The following is a 22,647-nucleotide window of genomic DNA, read 5'->3' on the forward strand; positions in this document are numbered from 1 at the left end:
GCTGTTGGGCGGGGAGTGAGTGAGAGGAAATTCCACATGCCCTATAAATGCCAATCCTTTTTTTATGTAATCTATTTAATCTCCTGTTAATGATAATCACAGGCTATCAATGTGCTCAAACAGGGTCAATTTCTGGTGGATTTGCACTTCACGTATTTTGTGTTTCAGCAAAGCCGGGGTGGGGAGTTGGAAGTGACAGAGACAAGGGAGGGAACATCCTGATGTAACCTTTGATTGAAGTCATTTTACTTGCAAATTCTGGACCAAGGATTGCCTTCAACTACAAAAAGTCCATTTTCACACATATGCCATGGCGTGTGCATGTGAAGAAGAAGAGGAAGAAGGAAAGGGAGGACAGGAGTTGGGAAGATAGAATGAATTGGGAAGGGTGTGAAACAAGACCAGTCAGATAACAACCATGGATTGAGCAGTTTCTATAATCTAAGACTTCTTGATGTCAGACACCCCTATATGGGGAGAAAGCTTGGATAAATAAAGTAAAAATAAAATATTGGAAGATTTGAAAATCGTGGGAGATTTCTCAGCCTTTTTTTTATTGTTTTGTGTGTATATATGTGTGTGTGTGTGTGTGTGTGTGTGAGAGAGAGAGAGAGAGAGAGAGAGAGAGAGAGAGAGAGAGAGAGAGAGAGAGAGAACAGATGAAAACAGGAGAGGGAAATGGGCTGCTGCTGCAGGTATTGTAAAATCTCCCCATTTCACAACATCATCTGCCCACCTTCCTTGGTCACAGCATGTGAGGGCCATACAAAACATCAGGGAAATGCCCAGTAGATTTCCACTCCAAAGGATCTTTAAAAACAAAGGGTTGGATATAAAGTGGGTATAGAGGGAGAATCCAACAGGCTGGGAGGGAATGGGAAAGGTGTTAGCACAGTGTTAGCACACTCTGGAATAGGAAGATCTTACATGGGGAGGATTATCTACATCCCCTTGATGACATAAGAAGGATATATATCAATAGCATCTTATAGGTTTGCCCACTGACTTCTGAAAAAATCACCTTTTTGCTCAGCACCAATGAAGCTGTATTGACATGCACTGTCCTTTTCTAACCAGGCTGGTACCCACATTTTCCCCACCTCTCACCCTCTAACCCTTTTGTCTTCCTCCCCCACATCACACCATCCTTCAGCTTCTAGGCATCCTTCTTCACCCCAGGTTAGGAGCAGCAAAGAGCTTTCAGTAAAGACAGAAAGGGGAAGAACAGACGACTTCAATCCGCAAAGCCAACAGATCAGTGCGCAGAAGGGAGGAGGCGCAGGGCAAGGCAATTGCTTCAGATGGCACCATTGAAACGGATTTGCATCCCCCAAAGTGAGGAAAGCAGCTCCCTGTATTGTATCCAAGAAGGAGGGGAGGTGGGGGTGGTAACCAAGCTGCAACCACACAATGCCTCCCCACACAGACATACGCACAGTCCCTTAAATAGCAGCATCCCAGAAGTTGGCTTAGTACAAGCAGAGAGATGATGTTTGTCCTAGATAACCTTCAGCTGAGCTTGTACTCAATCCAACTCATTTTCAAATGAGAAAAAAGGGGGGGTGAGTACTGTAAAGAGGCTGGGAAGGGGGAGCATCAGTGATAGATACGCTCCCTAGATCTCCTCGCCCCTCCCCACGGATCCCCACCCATCCACCCACATTCCTGGGAATATGATCACTCCATTGATACCCTCCCTTTGATGAGGCTGGAGGAGGAGAGGAAAAGATGATTTCCCAACACTGAGGCAAAGATACTCTAGGGTGGGTTGCTCTCCTCCTTCCTTTTTAAAAGGAAGAAAGGAAGGCTCATTTTCAAAATGTGTGGGTCAGGGAAGGGAAGTGTTTCTCAAAGGAGGCAGCTCATATCAGAAAGGAAGACAACCATCATGGTTACAACACAAGGCTTGACCCAATGCGCACACAGCACAGCACTTTTCTCCAGTTCTGAACTTTCCCCAAAGCCACAGACACTTCAAGGTCAGCCTGCTTGGCCTCCTTCAAGACCCACAGAGCTCAGGAACCCCAAGCAGCACCTCTTAAGAATACTAGACCCCTCCCCCATAATGTATCCATAATTCCAGCCACAGATGCAGGCAAAACCTCTGGAAAAAATGCTGCTAGAACACGGCCATACAGCCCAGATAACCACACAACACCCTATCCATAATTCACATTGTTTTTGCACTTTGTATGAGCATGGTGACAGCCTTTGTATGTTATTGTTTGCATCCCATTGTCTTTGAAGGGTACTATTCTGTGCACCCTGTCCCTTTTTTTGTCACAGCCTTGATTTGCACAACAAACTATTTTGGGTTTGATTTGATAAATAAGGCCAGGTAGCTCTCCTTTCCACCTGATACATTGCCTCATTCCCACAGACAGGAGCCCCCAGTGGTGCAATGGGTTAAACCCTTGTGCCTGCAGGACTGCTGACCGAAAGATCTGCGGTTTGAATCCAGGGAATAGGGTGAGCTTCTGTTTGTCAGCTCCAGCTTCTCATGCAGGGACACGAGAGAAGCCTCCCACTGGATGATAAAACATCAAACATCCGGGCATCCCCTGGGCAACATCTTTGCAGACGGCCAATTCTCTCACACCAGAAGCAACTTGCAGTTTTTCAAGTTGCTCCTGACACACACAAAAATCCCACAGACCTCTGGACAAATCTGCCATAGATGCAGGTGAAATGTCAGGAGAGAATGCTACTGGAACATGGCCATACAGCAACATAGCGAAAAGTCACAGCAACACATTCCTCTATCTCTTTTGGTCTTGTTAAGAGTATCATTCACTATAGAATTTAGACAAAGCAGAAGAGGAGGAGTGGGTTGATGCCTCTCTCTGTCTCTCTCTCTTTCTTCTCTCCTGAATGATCTCCACCTCCAGTGGCTGCTAGGAGGGTTGCACCTCCATCATCACCCAAAAGAGAGAGAGAGAGAGAGAGAGAGGAAGAGAAGGGAGGAAAAGAGAGGGAAGGAAGGAACAGCAATGGGCAGCAACCAGAGAACTTCGATCAAGTGGATAAGGTTGGGTAAAGTGGGGAGGTAAAGGGATTAGAAGAGTGGGTTACTATGAGTTTTTCGGGCTGTATGGCCATGTTCCAGTAGCATTCTCTCCTGACATTTTGCCTGAATCTATAATAATAATAATAACAATATAAAACTTTATTTATAACCCGCCACCATCTCCCAGAGGGACTCAGGGTGGCTTACAAGGCACTCAAAGGTGCGACACACCAAGTACAAAAAATGCAGAAACAATAACATAAAATGATAAGAGCCAGCATAAATATCTCACTTGGTTAAAATCAATAAAATACAGCAATAGCTACAAGTATAAAACAATAATAGTCTATATTAAAAAAGTAAAGGTTTTCCCCTGAGGTTAAGTTTATATTAGTCGTGTGAAAAGTAAAGGTTTCCCCTTGACATTAAGTCCAGTCGTTTCTGACTCTGGGGGTTGGTGCTCATCTCCATTTCTAAGCCGAAGAGCCGGCATTGTCTGTAGACACCTCCCAGGTCATGTGGCTGGCATGACTGCATGGAGCGCCGTTCCTTTCCCGCAAAAGCAGTACCTATTGATCTACTCACACTTGCATGTTTTCAAACTGCTAGGTTGGCAGAAGCTGGGGCTAATGACAGGAACTCACTCCACTCCGGCGAACCTTTTGCTCAGCAGTTTAACCCACCGGCGTTGTCCATAGACACCTCCTAGGTCATGCGGCTGGCATGACTGCATGGAGCGCCATTCCCTTCCCACAGAAGAAGTACCTATTGATCTACTCACATTTGCATGTTTTCAAATTGCTAGGTTGGCAGAAGCTGGGGCTAACAGTGGGAGCTCACTCAACTGCTGAGAACCTTTTGCTCAGCAGTTTAACCCGCCAGCGTTGTCCATAGACACCTTCTAGGTCATGCGGTTGGCATGACTGCATGGAGTGCCGTTCCCTTCCCGCAGAAGCAGTACCTATTGATCTACTCACATTTGCATGTTTTCAAATTGCTAGGTTGGCAGAAGCTGGGGCTAACAGTGGGAGCTCACTCCACTCCTGCGAACTTTTCGCTCAGCAGTTTAACCCACTGCGTCATCAGGGGCTCCTAGTCATGTGAAGTGCTTGGTGAAATCTATGGGTCCTATGGCAGGACATGAAAGACTTAAACACCACCAGAAGAGTATTTTCCTCACCAAATGGAAACCAACAAACCAAAGAGGTGCAAATGTATACCCCTCCCCTCTGAGCCCAAGTTTGCGGTCCACTCACGGTATTTGGGGCTGGTGTTGGCCTCGGGCGGGACAGTGGTGGTGGTGGTGGTGCTGCCCTCTTGGAAGGGCGATAAGGTCCAGGAGGGCGCCGAGTCCTGGAGATAGGTCTTGTAGGAGGAGGTAGTGTATGCCGCAGTAGGCCAGAGGGGCGCGGGCGGTGGGGTGTTGGGGGCGCCCGGCGCAGGGCGGGAGGAAGAAGGGGCTGCGAAGGTGGTGGTGGTGGTGACGGTGGTGGTGGAGGAGAAAGGGGGCGCCACTGTGTGCCGTGCGGTGGTCGTGGTCCTCGCCCGGATGGGCCCCCTTGTGCCGGGCACCCTCGTGGGCAAGGCTTTGGCCATGGTGCTGATCCGGTTGGGCGTCCTCGACGTGGCGGTGGCAGCATTAGGCTCGAGGCTTTTGGGCGGCGTCGTGGGCTGCTTGGAGAGGAAGAAGGGGTCTTGCTCGATGCCTTTGGAATCCATGAGCTCGGTGGGCACGTACTCCTTGACGGAGCCCACCACGATCCACTTGAGCAGCATGAGGCTCAGCCCGAGGCCCACGAAGCCGATGAAGAGCGGCACCACGCACAGCCAGGTCTGCTGGCGGTTCCAGACGATGCAGTCGCTGCAGCGGAGCTCCCGGGCCGGCGCCGCGGGAGGAGGAGGGGGATCGGGGCCGCCATCGCCGCCCGCAGCAGCAGCAGCAGCTCCCTCGGCAGCGGAGGCTGCGGCACCGACCCCTTCGCTCATCCTCCTAGGGGCCCCTCGCAGCCTCCTTCGGGGGGCAACACAGGCATCGGGGGGCGGCGGGGAAAACGGGCACGGGGTGAAAGAGGGGCAGGGGCTTCTCCGCCGGGGTCAGTTACCAAAAGGGCATTTCCCGCCACCTCCCCGAAGCATCGGAGCCTCCCTTTTGCAGCCGCTGAATCAGCTGAATCAGCTCAAACAACCCAAAGAGCCCCATCCCCCGGCAATAGATATATCCCCCAAAAATATACAATCAATCTTCCATTCCTGGTTGTCTCCTTCTGCGAGGATTCTCCCAAAAAGGAAAAAAAAATAAAAATAAAGAATGGTGCGGTGAGAGGACCAGAAACACACTCGTTCCTTATTCCCGGCTGAAGAGAATCCAATGAATCCACCTCCTCGGACGACGATGCCGCCTCCTCTCACTCTCCTCGCTGTATCGCTGGCTTTTTTTCTCTCTCTCTCCCTTCTCTTTGAAGCCCAAAGATCCGCATTCAGCTGCCACAGGGAAATCAAAGCACAATCTCTTCCAGGTTTGGGGTGCTGCCCCGCTGTTGTCCCCCACAAACGGCGGCGGAGGGATGGAGCAACATTCCTGGGCTGCTGGGCTCTCCTCCTCCTCCCTCTCCCTCCCTCCCTGCTCCTTCCCCTCCCTCTTGCTATATTTTTTCTTTCCCTCTCTCTCTCTCCCCGAAGCGACGGAGCAGCAAACTGCACCTGTTATTCAGCAGCCCTGCAGCCAACCCTTGGACAGCGCTTTCCAAAGGAGGGACCAATCCGGAGGCAGAAAGAGAGCGAGAGAGATTGAGAGAGATGAGGCTGCAAGGAAGAGGGGAGTCGGGGACCCACCGGCAGCCAGGCTTCCGAAGGCTTCCTTCTCTTTGCCAAATGCTGCCTTAAGAGGGAGGGGAAGACGTCTATTGTCCGGGAGGAGGACACGGTGGTGGTGGCAACGGCGAGGCGAAGTACCAATCCTCCTCCCCTTTTCATGCCTTTTCAGTGTTTTGCTATTGCTCGGCAAGGAAGCCGCCGCCCCGCTCCCCACCCCGAAGGGTGGATGCTTTTCTTGAACACAAGGATCCCGGCGGATCCTTTTCCCGATGGGAGGACTTCCTCCCCAAGCTTCCTGCGGCTCCCGCGAGAGGAAGACAGGGTCCTTCCCACCTCAGCGGCTTTCCAGGGGTTAGTCCATTCCCACTCTCATGAAGCACAAGACGAAAAGAACCCATAATCCCTTCCTGGGGGAAATCTCACAGAACCTCTGAAGATGTCAGCCACCGATGCAGGCGAAACATCAGGAGAGAATGCTACTGGAAGGTGGCCATACAGCAACCCAGTGATTCTGGACATCCACAATAAATCTCACTTTTGCCACACATTCCCTCTGCAACCTCCTTCACTGGCTGCTCCATCAAGTTGGTATCAAAGGTTGACCATCACAGTGGAAGTGTCATGTTCCAGAAGCATTCTCTCCTAAGGTTTCCAGGTTGCTGTCAATTTTCCGGGCTGTATGGCCATGTTCCTGAAGCTTTCTCTCCTGATGTTTCATCCGCATCTATGGCAAGCCTCCTCAGAGGTTGTGAGGTATATTGGATATTGGATATTATGTATCTGTTGAAGGTCCAGGGTGGGAGAAAGAACTCTTGTCTGTTTGAGGCATGTGTGAGTGTTGCAATTAGTCACCTTGATTGGAATTGAAAAGCCTTGCAGCTTCAAGGCCTGGCTAATTCCTGCTTCGGGGAATCCTTTGTTGGGAAGTGTTAGATGGCCCTGATTGATTCTTGTCTGGAATTCCCCTGCTTTTTGAGTGTTGTTCTTTATTTACTGTTCTGATTTTAGATTTTTTAAAATACTGGTAGCCAGATTTTGTTCATTTTCATGGTTTCCTCCTTTCTGTTTAAATTGTCCACATTCTTGTGGATTTCAATGGCTTCTCTGTGTAGCCTGACATAGTCATTGTTAGAATGGTCCAGCATTTCTGTGTTCTCAAATAATATGCTTTGTGCAGGTTGGTTCATCTAGTGCTCTGTTATGGCTGACTTCTCTGGTTGAATTAGCCTGCAGTACCTTTCATGTTTTCTGATTCGTGGTTGGGCAATGTTGCGTTTGGTGTTCCTTATGTAGACTTGTCCATTAAAGACAAGGCCATTAAATGCTAACCAAGATGGCAAATTGCAACATTCACATGTGCCTCAAGCAGACAAGAGTTCTTTCTCCCATCCTGGACATTCCACAGATATATAAACCCCACTTGCCTAGTTTCCAACAGACCCCTCAATCTCTGAGGATGCCTGCCATAGATGTGGGTGAAACATCAGGAGATAATGCTTCTGGAACATGGTCATATAGCCCAGAAAACTCACAGCAACCCAATGATTCCGGCCATGAATGCCTTTGATAACACATGAAATTAATACAGTTTGATGCCCACTTTAATTGCCATGGAACCTTGGAAGTTGTAATCCAGTGAGGCCTTGAGAAAGCTCCTCCTCCCAGGATTACATAGTATGGAAACATGATTGTTAACATGGGCTCAAACTGCATTAATTGTACAATATAGATGCAAGAGTGTTATGTGTTTTTCAGGCTGTATGGCCATGTTCTATCAGCATTTTCTCCCAATGTTTCTCCTGAACCTGTGGTTGGCATCTTCAAAGGATCTGTGGTTGGCATCTTCAAAGGATCTTCAGAGGATCAGAAAATGCCAGCCATGAATTCAGGTGAAAAATCAGTAGAATGCTGCTGGAACATGGCCACACAGCCTGGAAACCACACAAAACCCCAGTGATTCTGTCCATGAACATCTTCAACAATACAATATAGATGCACCTTCTGTCATTGTATAGGGGAGGGGTGAATACAGTTATGCAAAGACTCTTATCTTTTTTTTCCATTGTAAACAACCTCATAGCATTGCCAAAGGTAGAGTCTATTATCCTAACAGAAAGTAGAACTAAGACAGAAACAGTAAATGGATATATGTATCTATCCATAAATGCACCCATATATTTAGAGACCCATCACAACCGGAGGCCCTAAAGTCTAGCTCTCATAGCGAATGTACATCTTGCATTAGTAAGAAGCACAATTGGAATGTGCTAATATAAATTCCACTATTTAACAGCATCCCAGTACCCTGAGTCCTATTGGGGAGAGAGGGCAGGGTAAAAATAAAGTTGTATTATTATTATTATTATTATTATTATTATTATTATTATTATTATTATTATTGACACAAAGACATAATATGACACAGCAAACGAGATCTATATGCTGGATTTCGTATCACAAAATCACAAGTCGGACACTTCCCAAGTGTTTAGGACTGTGTGATGTATTTTCGGATGATGCGCGCAGATCCCAGTAATGTGGCCTTTTGCAGTTGAGAGATCATAATTTTGTCAATGTTTATTGTTTCCAAATGCCAGCTGAGAACTTTTGGCACGGCACCCAGTTTGCCAGTCACCACCGGGACCACCTGTATGCCAGAGCCTTTGTAGTTTGATTTTGAGGTCCTGATAATGGCTGAGTTATTATTATTATTATTATTATTATTATTATTATTATTATTATTATTATTATTATTATTATTACCAAAAGCAGTATTCACCTTGTATAGCAGTATCTTGTATCCCAGGCACACCTATCAGAAATGTGAGTCGGTTTTTGGGGGGAGAGACAGATAAGATGTTTTGGTTGGATTCCCACCCTGTTGCAGATTTCTCAGATGCAACTGCTTGGTCATTGGAGGAGCAGAACAATGGACCGGATTTGGGGGCCAGATCAGCAGGGACTTTGACAGGTGATAGTTTCCTGAGTTTCCTCTTGAGGTGCATCTACACTGTAGAATGAAGGCAGTTTGACACCCCTTTAACTGCCATGAATCAGTGTTATGGAATGCTGAGATGTTTAGCTTGCTGAGGCACTCTGGCAAAGAAGGCTAAAGACCTCATATAACTACAACTCCCATGTTTTCACAGCATTGAGCCTTGGGGGTGAAAGTTTTCAAACTGCATTCATTCTATATGTATTACTTAGGGTTTCAGAAATTCTATGCAGGCTGTCCAAATTGCTGAATCTCAGCCACAGCTTTCTAATTGGTTCAGCACCATGGATAGCATCTTTCAAGTCTCTGCGCAGAGGCCTTTAGTTTCAATGCTTTCATTAGAATAGTCTTGTGGGATCTTATGGAAAGCCTATTTAATCCAACATTTTATTTCCAGCAGTGGCGAACCAGATGCTCTTGGAGGCATATGAACAGCCAAGAGTGGTATTCCTCTCACTGTATGGTTCAGTATCTTACAGTTCCTAAGAGCCACTGAATTATGCTCCTTGAATCCACCTTCTCAAACACACACTACAAAATAATCTCAAGTACTTCAAAATATAGTGGCAGTAAAAGACTAGAAAAATTATGTCCAGCCTATTTGTACCATTTATCATCTCATAAACTTAAAAAAAACACATTTGTTTCCCTAACCCCCACCCCCTCGCACACATAACAAACTAAAAAACCCCAATGCTTTACCAGTGACACAGAAAAGAAAGTTTAACACACACAAATCATTTTTGTTTCTCAATTGGGTGCCTTTTCCAGATCCTATCTTTCATGAATTTTCAATCTGGTGCACAGTATTCCAACAGTCAGGAGTTTGTTTATACAAAGGCAATCTTGATTTCGATCACTTTCTTGAGTTTACATTTTCCCTTGCTATTACATTTTAAGTTAATATTTCTAGCAAGCTGTATACGACAACCTCAGTATCCCTTTCCTCAGTTTCTCGTGCAACTCCAACCAATTCAGAGATCATTCAGAAGAAGAAAAGGAAGTACGTATCAAGAGTTTCCTGTTCTTTTGTTTTGACTTTACAGGCATATTCACAATTTTCCTTAAATTATTAAATGAGGGTGGGTAACCTGTGATCCTCTAAATGTGACTTGACCGCATCTCATCACCAAAATCAGGATATGTAATGGTTACTGTAGTCCAGTTAACATATGAGGGACCATAAGTTTCCTACTAGATAACTCATCTCCAGTTGTACATCACTACACCTTCAATATCATTTGCTATATGCTAGCCATTTTTACAATGAGACAAAAATATTATTGGGTTCTTCACCATAGTTTTGGATTTTACTATTGTGAACAAACTGGATTATCCAATTGTATATCCCACCTCCAGATCATTTATGAATCATTTAAACATTGTGAATTTCAATACAAATAGTTTCAGGGCGGCATTGCTTACAGGGAATATGGTCTCCCAGACCATTCTTCTGTGTCTGTTTCCAATTTGTGCTCTTGTGAAAAACACAGATGAATCTGTAACCCTCCAGTCTTGCATTATTTGACTTATTAATTTTGACCATTTGAAGGTGAACATAGGTTCAAACTGGCATGCCTTTCTTTGATTGTACTATTTAAATGTTTCCTGAAGAAGTAAAAGAAACCCAATTTTCCTCACCTACACATCTTGCATTTAGTGGGTTTTGTGATTTCATGAGAAGATATATATGGGTTTAATTTTCCAAGTATGCTTCTTTGTCATATTGTTGATTAGATAGCTGAGAAAATTCCATTGCAGAGGGGAAATTGAGTAATCATTTTGTTCTCAGTTATATGCATTCCTTATAACATCCAGGGCAGTTTTACACAGACACTATAATGCAGTTTGAATGTCAGCTGGGGGACAAGGTGTCCACAAAATGTACACTTCCAATGCACACTGTAAAATGCATCAAGAATGGCCCCATGGGGCTTGGCCCCATGTAAGCTGCCCCGAGTCCCTTCGGGGAGATGGGGCGGGGTATACGAATAAAATTATTATTATTATTATATTATCAAGAATGATACAGCATTTAAAAAAATTCTAGGAAAGTTCAAGTTCTGTTAAATAATGTGCTTGCAGCTGACTCCTGTGTATTCCAGATCCAAGGCAAAATAAGCTCCACAAAATGAGGAGAACGTTGTAGATACCCGCAGCTGTTAAAGCACAGTAAAAGATCCCAAATTGGGGGGGGGGGTGCCAAGGATTTCCTAAGGGCATGGCTGAACAGCAAGGGGACTAATTCACCCTATGGGAAAGAGAATTTATTACCTCTGCTGCTACTTGTAATTTTCCCTTTTATTTTTACCTCATATGCCTGATAAATGAGAAAAAAACTCAGTGAAGCAGTTTGAGGCCAGTCAGAGGATGATGGGGTGCAGAGTGGATTCCAAAATTCATCATCCCGGTCTCACCTCTTTCTCCAGACTGTCTTCCCATGCGGAGAATCAGCACTGGTCAACAAACACTCCAGCAGGCGAAGGGGTCAGTTGAAAATCAACTGTTGTTAAACTTTATTTACAAATCTATTTACAGTTGCATTTCTCGGCTTCAGAGCATAGCATTCATAGTCCATCTCCAGCGAATGCTCAACGCCGAACACACACACTAACAACACTCCCCTGCATTCCACAGAGCAAGAAGGAAGTCCCGGTCAAACAAACTTGACCCCATTGGTCCTGTGATACGTCAATCAAAGCAGGTTCTTATTAACTCCATAACTACTGAAATGCCCTGCCGAAACCAACACAGAAGGCATTTCTAACAACCTAGATTGATTTTAACATTTCACACAATTCACAATACCCTGACAGTTTGTATCTTATGTAATCACCTTCTTGGCTTCAAAAAGGTTATAGACTTGTTCATCCAATCATCCTGCAGTGAAACTGGTTCCTTTTAATCCACTTCTAGACTGGATTTTTGTGGTAAAACCACCCCTAGTTTAACCCTTGGTCAAAAAATTTTTGGGAAGTTCAAACTGCCACATCTATCTGCTTATTGCTACTGTCAAAGAACTCCCAAGAAGCTGAAGGAGCCAACTTGATTAGTTCTCAGTAAACTTACTTTGTTTCGTATATTAAACACTTCTGTAAAAATGCATTCTGCCAATTTATTTACAACAACTTCGGCAGAAAATGCTGTAATTTTCAAATTCCCCTCTGAATCTGAACAAAAAAAACATCCTAGTATGACATTGGCAATCACCCAGTCCTTGGGTAGGAAGGCTGATTTTAATGATGTGCATATTTTTGTTAGAAGTTCAGCCATTTCACATTGCAGTTCTTTCAGATTTCTTGGAGAAGTGCCATCTGTCCTCAGTGACTTTTGGTTTTGAAATTTGTCAATTAGCATTAAAACTTTCCTCTGATATTCCTCAGATGCTTTCCTTAAAACAATAAATTTCACATGTGGAACTTTCCCCATCTTCTTTCATGGTGAAAACTGATGTCACTTGTCTGCAGTTTCCTTTCTTCCTTTTGTGCTCCTTTCCAGTTCTTTGACACATAGCTATCCTACCACTTCCCTGGGTTATCGATTCCTATTCATTGAACTAAATATATCATTTTTCTTTTCTCTTTTGCTTTTAACAATTTGATTCTCAAACCTCTTTTCTGCTTTTTTTTTACTATCAATTTGCATTTGTTTTAATGCTCTTTTCCCAGTTTGCATAAAACTTACAATGTTGAAGTCTATCATAGCTTCACTTAGAAGGCTACTACGCAAGCAGCTCCTGAAACAAAATGTTACATTGGAACTGCTGAAGTTCCCAGACAGCTGCCCATACCTTCTTCAGGTTGACATCTGGCCATGGTAGTACACGTCTTAGTTACATTTGTGCTGTCCCAGAAGAGTGTTCGGAAACTTCAACTGGTACAAAGGTCAACAGCTAGACTGCTCATGGGAATGGGATATAGGGGAAGAACCACCCTGCTCCTGAAGCAGCTATACTGGCTTTCAGTTTGTTTCCAGGTGCAATTCAAGGTGCTGCCTTTAGCCTATAAAGCCCTAAATGGTTTGGGCCCAGTCCTCTTGAGGGACTATATCTCCTCCTTTCAGCCTGCATGAACTGTGAGATCAACAGGAAAGTCCCTTCTCTCGGTCACATCACCATCACAATATAGTTGGTGGGAATGAGAGAGAGATCCTTTTCAGTGGTGTCCCTACAGTTCTGGAACTCCCTCCCCAAAGAGATTTGTTTGCCCCCCTCGTTACTGGCCTTTCGTTCCTGGGTTAAAACCTTTTTATGGAAACAGGCCTTCCTCGACAACCCATAATAAGCTTGGTCATGGCAGTCAGGGATCACTTCCAAAACTCATCACTGAGGGCTATCTCGGTCTAGCAAGGTTCACACAGCCAAAGATTTGGAGTTTCATGATTTTTTGTATAATATTTTAAGGGCAACCTCAGTGGCCTGTGGCCCAAGGATTTTTAATGATAATGATAAAATGTTGCTATTTATTATGCTTATTCTATATGGTTTATACAATGTCTCAAGACAAGGTGTTTGTTTATTGTTATTTGGTTGGGTTGGGGAATGATCTTGTGGTCTAGCATTATGTAATTGTTTGTTTAACCATTTGTTTGCTGCTTTGAGTCCCACCCGTGGGAGAAAGGCAGGATAAAAATAAATAAATAAATGATCTTCTTTAACTTCCTTGTTAGCCTTGAAGGCATTGATGCACACTTTCTTTTATCTTCAGGTGTATCCATATTAGCAAAAAATGGGGAACATGCTCTGATTGTCCAGAGATAAACTACTCTGGGCAATCACTGATGGTGAATGACAGTACCACCATTGCCTCTAGCCAGGGAAGCTCATCTCTTGCCTCTTTTCCACAGTTTTACCTTGAAATGGGGGCTGCTATGGCGCAATGGGTTAAACTGTTGTGCCGGCTGAACTGCTGAACTGAAGACCTGAAGGCTGGCAGCTCGAATCTGTGAGACGGAGTAAGCTCACATCTGTCAGCCCTAGCTTCCTATTCAGGAACATGAGAGAAGCCTCCCAGCAGGATGATAACATATCTGTGCATCCCCTGGGCAACATCTTTGTAAGACAGCCAATTCTCTCATGCCAGAAGTGATCCAATTCGCTTCTGACATGGTAAAAAAAACACACACACACACCTTGAAATGTGTGGAATTAATACAAACAAACAAAACTCATAGGAGGCGGGAACAAAAACATTCAATCTTTACCTGGAGTTCCTGAGGGGTGCCCCAAGATACAGAAAATGTCTGTTTTTTAGTAATAAATCTGAGAACTGCAGGTACACATACCACAAATTTGAGCAACATCTCTTTCATCTGGATCTCCTATCTCTCTCATGGGTGGTTTCCAGTTACTTCCATGTGTCGTAAAAGCGATCGGGTATTATCAGATCTCAATGTCAGTTTCAATAACTGACCTTTGGTTAGTTTGTGGTATGAAAATGTAATTAATTAAGATTTTTGATAAATTTGCTGTTATAGAATAAAATGCTGGTCTGTTTGGGAATCTCTATCAAAGATGGATCCAATCATGTGGATGCTGAATTTGTTTCCAAGCATTTCGGCAACAGTTACAATTCTAGCCAGATTATGAGAATTGCTTAGTATTAAATCAAGAGTTTCCTTATCCATCTTGTCAGAAACATGAGTAACTGTTCTCAGATGCTATCATTTGTCCTGTTTTTACAGGGTTTCTTGCTCATGATCAGAATGGACATTTACACAGTCAATGAGAGAGCAATAGAAGCCTCCCATTATCACAACCTGTCTTTTTCTTTCCTTCCAGCCTTTCATCTTTGCCATCTTCTCCATCAATATAGATATCACAGGAAAGTGTGAATATTCCTGGCTGGGATCTCTATATTCACTCATACAAGAAGAGATGACAGGGCAGGGGAGAAGATCTTTTGTACCATGGTTGCAATAATAATGATAAGGAAGCATACAGTTGAAAACACTAACAAAAGGGAGCTTATAGCTTTCCAGACATTTGACTATAAATCATGCATCATTCAGTACTGATTATACTTGAGAAGACTAGTGGCTGTTGCAGTCCAACAACATTACATACCCTTGCCGTACTCTATGGTAAGCCAGTCATCAGTATTTAATACATCCATTTAGGCTTGCTCAAATAATTCGTTTTCCCCGTTAACCGTTATTAATTCGTTATTTTCGTTTGTTTTGAAGCAATTTTGAAGCATTGTTGTCCACACGTCTGGATATCGCAATTTCGAATCGCGAGAGGCCGTTTTTCGTTATGTCGTCGTTTTCTTCGTTAGGAAAAAAAAGCTTTTGCAAATCACCCAAACCATTCAGGCCCTTTCCTTTTGCCCCTCAGCAAAAGGGGCGTCACGGGCTCAGCCAATGGGAGGGGGCGAGGGGGAAGGAGGCCGAGGAGGAGGAGGAAGACGGAGGGGGGAAATGGCCGCCGCCGCCGCCGCCTCGCCTCAGCTCAGGCCTGGTGTCTCTCTGTGAGGCGGGAAGGCGGCGGATGGAGCCGGGAATGGAGAGACCAAGAGAGCCAGAGAGGGGCCCGGCGGTGAGGTTTTGACGTCTGTGCGAAGCTAGGCAAGTGGGGTTTATATATCTGTGGAAGGTCCAGGGTGGGAGAAAGAACTCTTGTCTGTGGGAGGCAAGTGTGAATGTTGCAATTGGTCACCTTGATTAGCATTGAATAGCCTTGCAGCTTCAAAGCCTGGCTGCTTCCTACCTGGGGGAATCCTTTGTTGGGAGGTATTAGCTGGCCCTGATTGTTTCCTGTCTGGAATTCCCATTTTCTGGGTGTTGTTCTTTTACTGTCCTGATTTTAGCTTTTCTGTAGCTAAAAATGCATATAAAATTGATTCTATAGGGAGGATAAATGATTGGATTTCAACTCCTACAGCTTGGCTTTCTCTGCCAATAATGGTACCCATCTTGGATATTGTAAGGGATTTATTATTATTATTATTATTATTATTATTATTATTATTATTAGACCTTGCTCCCAGGAAGGTGCCTTCGCTGTGGCTCCCAACTTATCTATCTATCTACCTTTCCACATATTCTCCACATTGTGTGGATGTGTATGTATATTATATATATATATACATGAGCCCCGATGGCGAAGTGTGTTAAAGCACTGAGCTGCTGAACTTGCAGACCGAAAGGTCCCAGGTTCAAATCCCGGGAGCAGAGTGAGTGCCCGCTGTTAGCTCCAGCTTCTGCCAACCTAGCAGCTTGAAAACATGCCAATGTGAGTAGATCAATAGGTACCGCTCTGGCAGGAAGGTAATGGCACTCCATGTAGTCATGCCGGCCACATGACCTTGGAGGTGTCTATGGACAACACTGGCTCTTGGGCTTAGAAATGGAGATGAGCACCAACCCCCAGAGTCAGACATGACTGAACTTAACGTCAAGGGATACCTTTACCTTTACCTATACACACACACACACAAACACACACACACATATGCAGGGACTATATATATATATACACAGTATATATCACACACACACCAATTTAACAAAGTTACAGCCACAAAAACAAAGTTTCTGAAGTAGAACAATGACTTTCACAGTAAAGACAACCCAATTTAACAGGAAATAAGACTTTCAAACCAGGAACAGATTTCTGCAATTATTAAAAAATGGTTTATTATAAAAGCTATGAAAATTCGCCAAAAATCAGAGGATAAGGGAAACATTCCAAATTTTGGTGAGCTATCAGTGTTAAATGTGTTCTACCACTGTACCAAGTTTGAAGAAGATCACTCAAAAAATGAGGGTGGGAGAGTCCTGTAAAGTCCTCTCCCTCTGTGCTGTTTTTGGGAATTGCGCATGCACGTCCGCCATTAACGAATTAATTTAGAAAATAACGAATTTTCGTTAATTTCGAAATTTTTGGGGGGCAAAATTCGGAAATACCTTCAAAAACGAAACGCTGCCCCCCTCTACTTTTGCAATGAGTTTAGAATCAAATTTTTCGTGGATCGATCAAGCCTACATCCATTTCTGATTTGGTGGCAGACAAATATATGCATGCCCTAATATGGATTAAAATGAAAACTAATTTCTGCTTCATCAAGCCTTAGCTTCTGCATTGACACAAGTAGCTTGCTACATTGCAGTTAGCAACAGTAACAAACAACTATAGTAACACCATGCAGTTTTCTTCTTGATCACATCAATTTAAAATAAGTAATTGACAATGAACAATGGGGGGGATCAATCACTTTTTTAAAAAGCAAGAGGAAGCAAAGCTCCTTCAAAGCGGTAATGCTTTCATCAGCAAATCAAAAATTAGTGATTGTCTACAATTACTTCGACATTTCTCTTTCTTTTGTCTAACACCAAGAGTAGAGAAATGCCATGTAGACCCTAGCTTCTGCCTTGCAATGCTTGCAATGTTAAATGACACAACCTCAAAGTAAGCCCTCCAAGCTACCTTGACTATGTATATGATAACTTCCTATTTTTAAGTTCAAGTAAACCTGTCTGGATCTCTCTCCTGGAATTGATATGAATGGGTGTAGGAGCCTTAAAACTTTTCCCCAGATGTTTCATTCCAAAATCTATCTCCAACAGAAGGACTAAAAGATCCTAACAAATTCCATGGCTGTCAATTAAGTCTTTCACTTTGGGCCATGGTGGACTTAAAAATGGACTGGGAGTAGGCTTACCCAGTTAGCTTTAATGACAGATTTTAAAATACCATTCTATGCCTTTTTGTTTTGTGTATTTTAATATGTATTTTATGGAAATCTGTTTTAATATATATTTAATAATAAATATAATAATAATAATAATAATAATAATAATAATAATAATTGTGCGATTTTCTGGCATTGTATATTTCTGCAGCTTCTGTGACTGTTCATTTGTATTTTGATTCCATAGCCCACTTGTCGATGGATGTCCAGAATCAGCAGCATCCACCACGGTCCTTTTTATCCTGGGCAACGACCGAGCCAGTATAGACTTCGTTTTGGTTTGATTCTCCATAATGCTAATGGGTTAGGTGCTCTTAGTTCTGCTACTCAGCTGAGGCCTCTCTGGCTTGGTTGGACCTGTCGGTAATTACACTACCACCAGTACAGCCCTCAGTCATCATTGGAGCAGTTAAGCCCCCCTCCCCAGCACGTCAATATCAGCATGGAGTACTGATATCAGCATGGAGTTTGGTTTGGACAAATGTTCGACAGTGGCATTGAAGAAGGGAAAAATCATTGAAAGTGAGGGCATAAATATGCCCAATGGCCAAACAATAAAGTGTCACCAGCCAGAGGCCTATAAATATCTGGGCATATTACAGCTGGACAACATCAAGCATGAACATGTGAAGACTGTGGTCAGTAAAGAATACACACAAAGGGTCAGAAAAATTCTCAAAAGCAAGCTCAATGGAGGCAACACCATCAAGGCCATAAACACCTGGGCCATACCTGTCATAAGATATACTGCTGGCATTATAAATTGGACACAGGCAGAACTGGACAACTTGGACAGAAAAACAAGAAAACTCATGACCATTCATCATTCACTGCACTCTCGCAGTGATGTTCACCGGCTATATCTGCCTAGAAGATCAGGGGGCAGAGGACTCTTACAAGTAAAACAAGCAGTCAAAGAAGAAGAACATGCCCTGGCAGAATATGTAAGGCAAAGTGAAGAACCTGCTTTGATTGAAGTCAAAAATCAGAAACTCCTCAAAGCACAGCAGACAAAAAACTAGTACAAGAAAACCGCACTACAAACTAGAGCTGACAGCCGGCACAACAAAACATTGCATGGAAAGTTCCTTGACAAAATTGAAGGAAAAGCTGATAAGGAGAAGACCTGGCTATGGCTCACGAATGGGACCCTGAAGGAGACAGAAGGCCTGATCCTTGCAGCCCAGGAGCAAGCCATCAGAACAAATGCAATTAAGGCCAAGATCGAAAAATCAGCTGATGACCCAAAATGCAGACTGTGCAAGGAAGCTGACGAAGCCATTGATCATATCCTCAGCTGCTGTAAGAAAATTTCACAGACAGACTACAAACAGAGGCAAAACTATGTGGCCCAAATGATTCATTGGAACTTATGCCTCAAGTGCTACCTCCCAGCAGTAAAGAACTGGTGGGATCACAAACCTGCAAAAGTATTGGAAAATGAACATGCAAAGATACTGTGGGACTTCTGAATCCAGACTGACAAAGTTCTGAAACACAACACACCAGACATCACAGTTGTGGAAAAGAAAAAGGTTTGGATCATTGATGTTGCCATCCCAGGTGACAGTCGCATTGACGAAAAACAACAGGAAAAACTCAGCCGCTATCAGGACCTCAAGATTGAACTTCAAAGACTCTGGCAGAAACCAGTGCAGATGGTCCCGGTGGTGATGGGCACACTGGGTGCCGTGCCAAAAGATCTCAGCCCCCATTTGGAAACAATAGACATTGATAAAATTACGATCTGCCAACTGCAAAAGGCCACCCTACTGGGATCTGCACGCATCATCCAAAAATACATCACACAGTCCTAGACACTTGGGAAGTGTTCAACTTGTGATTTTGTGATACGAAATCCAGCATATCTATCTTGTTTGCTGTGTCATAAAATAATAATAATAATAATAATAATAATAATAATAATAATAATAATAATAATAATAATAATAATAATACCTCTATCTGTATTTGATGGTCTCAGTTCATATGGGATGCATAACTGCATGTAAAAAAAAACCTGATTTTAAATGGCCTTAAAATTACTCCTAGTTAAACACATTGTGTGTAGTTCATCTCTTAGGGTTGCCTAGTATTGCACTGTGAACAAATAAGGACATGAATGGCTTTGTTTTCTTTTTTGTGGTGCACGTATTAAGTTTCATTTGTCAAATGGTAGCATGTCCCCAACCGTAACTGAGGGCAGCTACCTTTTTTTCTGATGCCTTTCTTACAAGCCCCAGTTACAAAAAACCTAATCCTACCTAATGTGTTTTGGTAATTAATTTTTAGTCGAGATTTTAATTACAACCTTTGAATTGCCTGTTCTTTGTTATGTTCATAAGCAGTCTGAGTCATGCTGTGATGATTTTTTTGCACATATTTTCAGCCATTCCCATTTCTATTTGATAGAAAATAATGTCTTGATTTTCTTTTCAGGAGAAGAAAATTCCAAAGAAATTCTGATGGGTGAGGTTCAAATTCTTGTGATCATCTTGCCTCTGCGGCAACCAAGAAATATGAATGACTGCACTGGTATTCATTATACAATCAACTCTGTAGTATCCAGCAGCAAGTTCAACTTCCCACACCTCAATTAAACCCATATGGAGATGTCATAAGATAATTCCTCCTATAGGGCTTTTTAAGATCAGCAACTGAGGACAACTGGGGAAGCTGTAAATATGTTGTTTAACTGAAAAAGGAGACAAATATGACGCCCTTTGACCAGCCTGCAGTGTTATGGTAGATACAAAATATTAAAAGACCTTAGAATGAGATAGAACTTTCAAAGTCATAGGGAACATTTTGGGAAACAAGATGACCAGTTTGGCACAGCATTATCTCCACCTTCTTGCTGGAGTTGGAGAGAACATTGCCTTCTACTTTCTACAAGCCTCATGGGAAAGACTGCTTTAGAAATATCTGTAGTAGGGACAAAATGTATCCATGGTGATCATTCCTAGATGTAACATTTCAGAGACCCTGAAGAAGATGCTGAATATTTTATTTTATCTTATTTTATAGCACAGGACGGTGGCTAAGATTTCAGCACTGTTGCTCTTGCTGCCTTTTGTAGCAGCAGTGCAAAATTCTCTGCAGTCGTTCAGGAGGAAAAGAACTACAATGATGTTGCAATGACTACAAATGTTGAACTCAAACCTTTGAGAAAGTTTTAGTGATTTTTTTCCCCTTTCCATGGGGAAATGTAAGCAAAGTTGAGTGAAATTTCTCTGGTTAAAAATAAGGTGGATAATTTAACAAACTAGTTTGTTTCTAGAAGCTGTTGTAATAGCATTCGACTATTAGAATCTTCATAAAACAACTTGTTAGTGTGGAGTCTAGGAAAAGCAAAATGTAATTAGTAGTCTTTTGATGGTGAATGCTTTTTTCTTGCAGAAATGATTTCTGGATTTTTTTCTGAAAGATTTTGGGGGAAAATGTCAGTTGTTAGTCAAAGTCTACCCACTTCCCCATTGAAATCTGCTTGTAAGCTATGTAAAACTGTCTCTTCTCTGACTGTATTTAGAATGTCCCCTCTTTGAGAAGTTGGGTGAAGATTTAATACATAACTTTTAAAGCTGATTTCTTCCTCTTCACAACTACAGTAGAGTCTCACTTATCCAACACTCGCTTATCCAACATTCTGGATTATCCAACACATTTTTGTAGTCAATGTTTTCAATATATCGTGATATTTTGGTGCTAAATTCATAAACACAGTAATTACTGCATAGCATTACTGCGTATTGAACTACTTTGAACTATTGAACTACATAGATCCCAGTTCCCACAGCTGAAATCCCACATTATCTGCTTTGAACTGGGATCTATGGCAGTGTGGACTCAAATAACCCAGTTCAAAGCAGGTATTGTGGGATTTACTGGCTTGATATTCAGGGTTATATGGCTGTGTGGAAGGGCTTTAAGAGGACCTGCCCTTCTGTAATCCCTTGTATTGGTTGTCCATGAGGAATCAAGTGGATAAGTATCTTTTTATCCTCAAGTAGTTATTGAATTGCCATAACTTGACTCCTGTCAACCCAAACTTAATCTGTTCTACAATTGTTAGAAGAGAATAGCTTTGTTGTCATTCTACTATTGCACAATGAAATTAAATGCCTTTCCCAGCACACACCACACCACAAAACAATACACCCATCCCTCCACTCCCCAACCCACTGCTCAGCCCCCACTGCCACATTAATGTCAAACCATGGAGTTCAACATAGCCACAGCTCTATGATAAAAGCCATCTCACCGTCCGTTTCTCCTTGTCTTTGTCACCCTGTGCTGTGTCAGATGGCAATAATCCAAAAAAGATTATGCTGGTTGAGATAGATCCCCAAGAATGTCCTGAGCTTTCTTAAGACTGCAGGATCTATAAAATTCTTCCAAAAAGGGGGGGAGAGAGCAACCAGTGCTTCTCTGCAGAAGTGGTGACCTTTTGGAGCACCTTTCTGTCTGCCACTGTGCAGATACCAAACCATGCACAGATGCAGTAGGTTAGGACACTCACTATAGCATAGTGGTAGAAAGTCACCAGCAGTTTTTCATTCAGATTTTGGTTCCTTAGGAATTCCAGGTAGTATCATATCAAACTATGATATCAAATTATGGTATCAACCTAGCCAGTCAAGCTGCATGACATAGGCAAAGACACTCACACAATTCCACTAAATTCTATGTAGCCCTCAGATGTATCATTTAGATAGCTTGCTTTTTGATACATGCTACACTAGTATAATGATCATAGCCAAAGTCAATTATCTGGGTTTTTTCCTGCTCTTGTGTAAGTCCATGTCTTTTTTTTCTTTATAACAGGATGGATAATCTAAAGAGGTCCTAGTATCCATCCACCATAGTATTTCAAAGGATCGAATTCACCTCTTTGACCTTCATTCATCTTTTTGGTTAGTTCCCTCATTGGTGTAAAGACTCAAAGTGATCCTCTGGCCAATCACATGCTTTGCAGAGTGTAATTGATCACTGGGGGCAGAAAGGAGAATGTTGTGGGGAACAAGTGTTAGGGGTCACAGCCTTGGTGGATCCCATGTAGCTCTTATGATACATCTTGCCCATTCTAGTCCTATGAGGCTCTCCACAGTGATCTTTATTTCAAGATCCCAGTCACTGCCAAC

The 22,647-nt window shown here is 43.0% G+C and overlaps 1 protein-coding gene and 1 long non-coding RNA gene across 3 annotated transcripts in view; one reads left to right on the forward strand and one right to left on the reverse strand.

Annotated features, from left to right (window-relative positions):
* nrg3 (neuregulin 3) overlaps positions 1–6,073 on the reverse strand; it is a 912,452-nt gene extending 906,379 nt beyond the window's left edge. The window contains exon 1 of one of the 2 annotated variants that reach the window (XM_062977408.1): positions 4,264–6,073. In XM_062977408.1, the coding sequence (XP_062833478.1) occupies positions 4,264–4,993 (730 nt within the window). In that variant the 5' untranslated portion in view covers positions 4,994–6,073. The remainder of the gene's footprint in view (positions 1–4,263) is intronic. The other variant, XM_003223274.4, reaches the window with a different exon arrangement.
* LOC134298030 (uncharacterized) overlaps positions 1–22,647 on the forward strand; it is a 393,308-nt gene that overhangs the window by 115,861 nt on the left and 254,800 nt on the right. The gene's annotated exons all lie outside the window — the stretch shown is intronic.

The sequence above is a fragment of the Anolis carolinensis genome, chromosome 3 (assembly GCF_035594765.1).
Source record: "Anolis carolinensis isolate JA03-04 chromosome 3, rAnoCar3.1.pri, whole genome shotgun sequence".
Taxonomy (NCBI): Eukaryota; Metazoa; Chordata; class Lepidosauria; order Squamata; family Dactyloidae; genus Anolis; species Anolis carolinensis.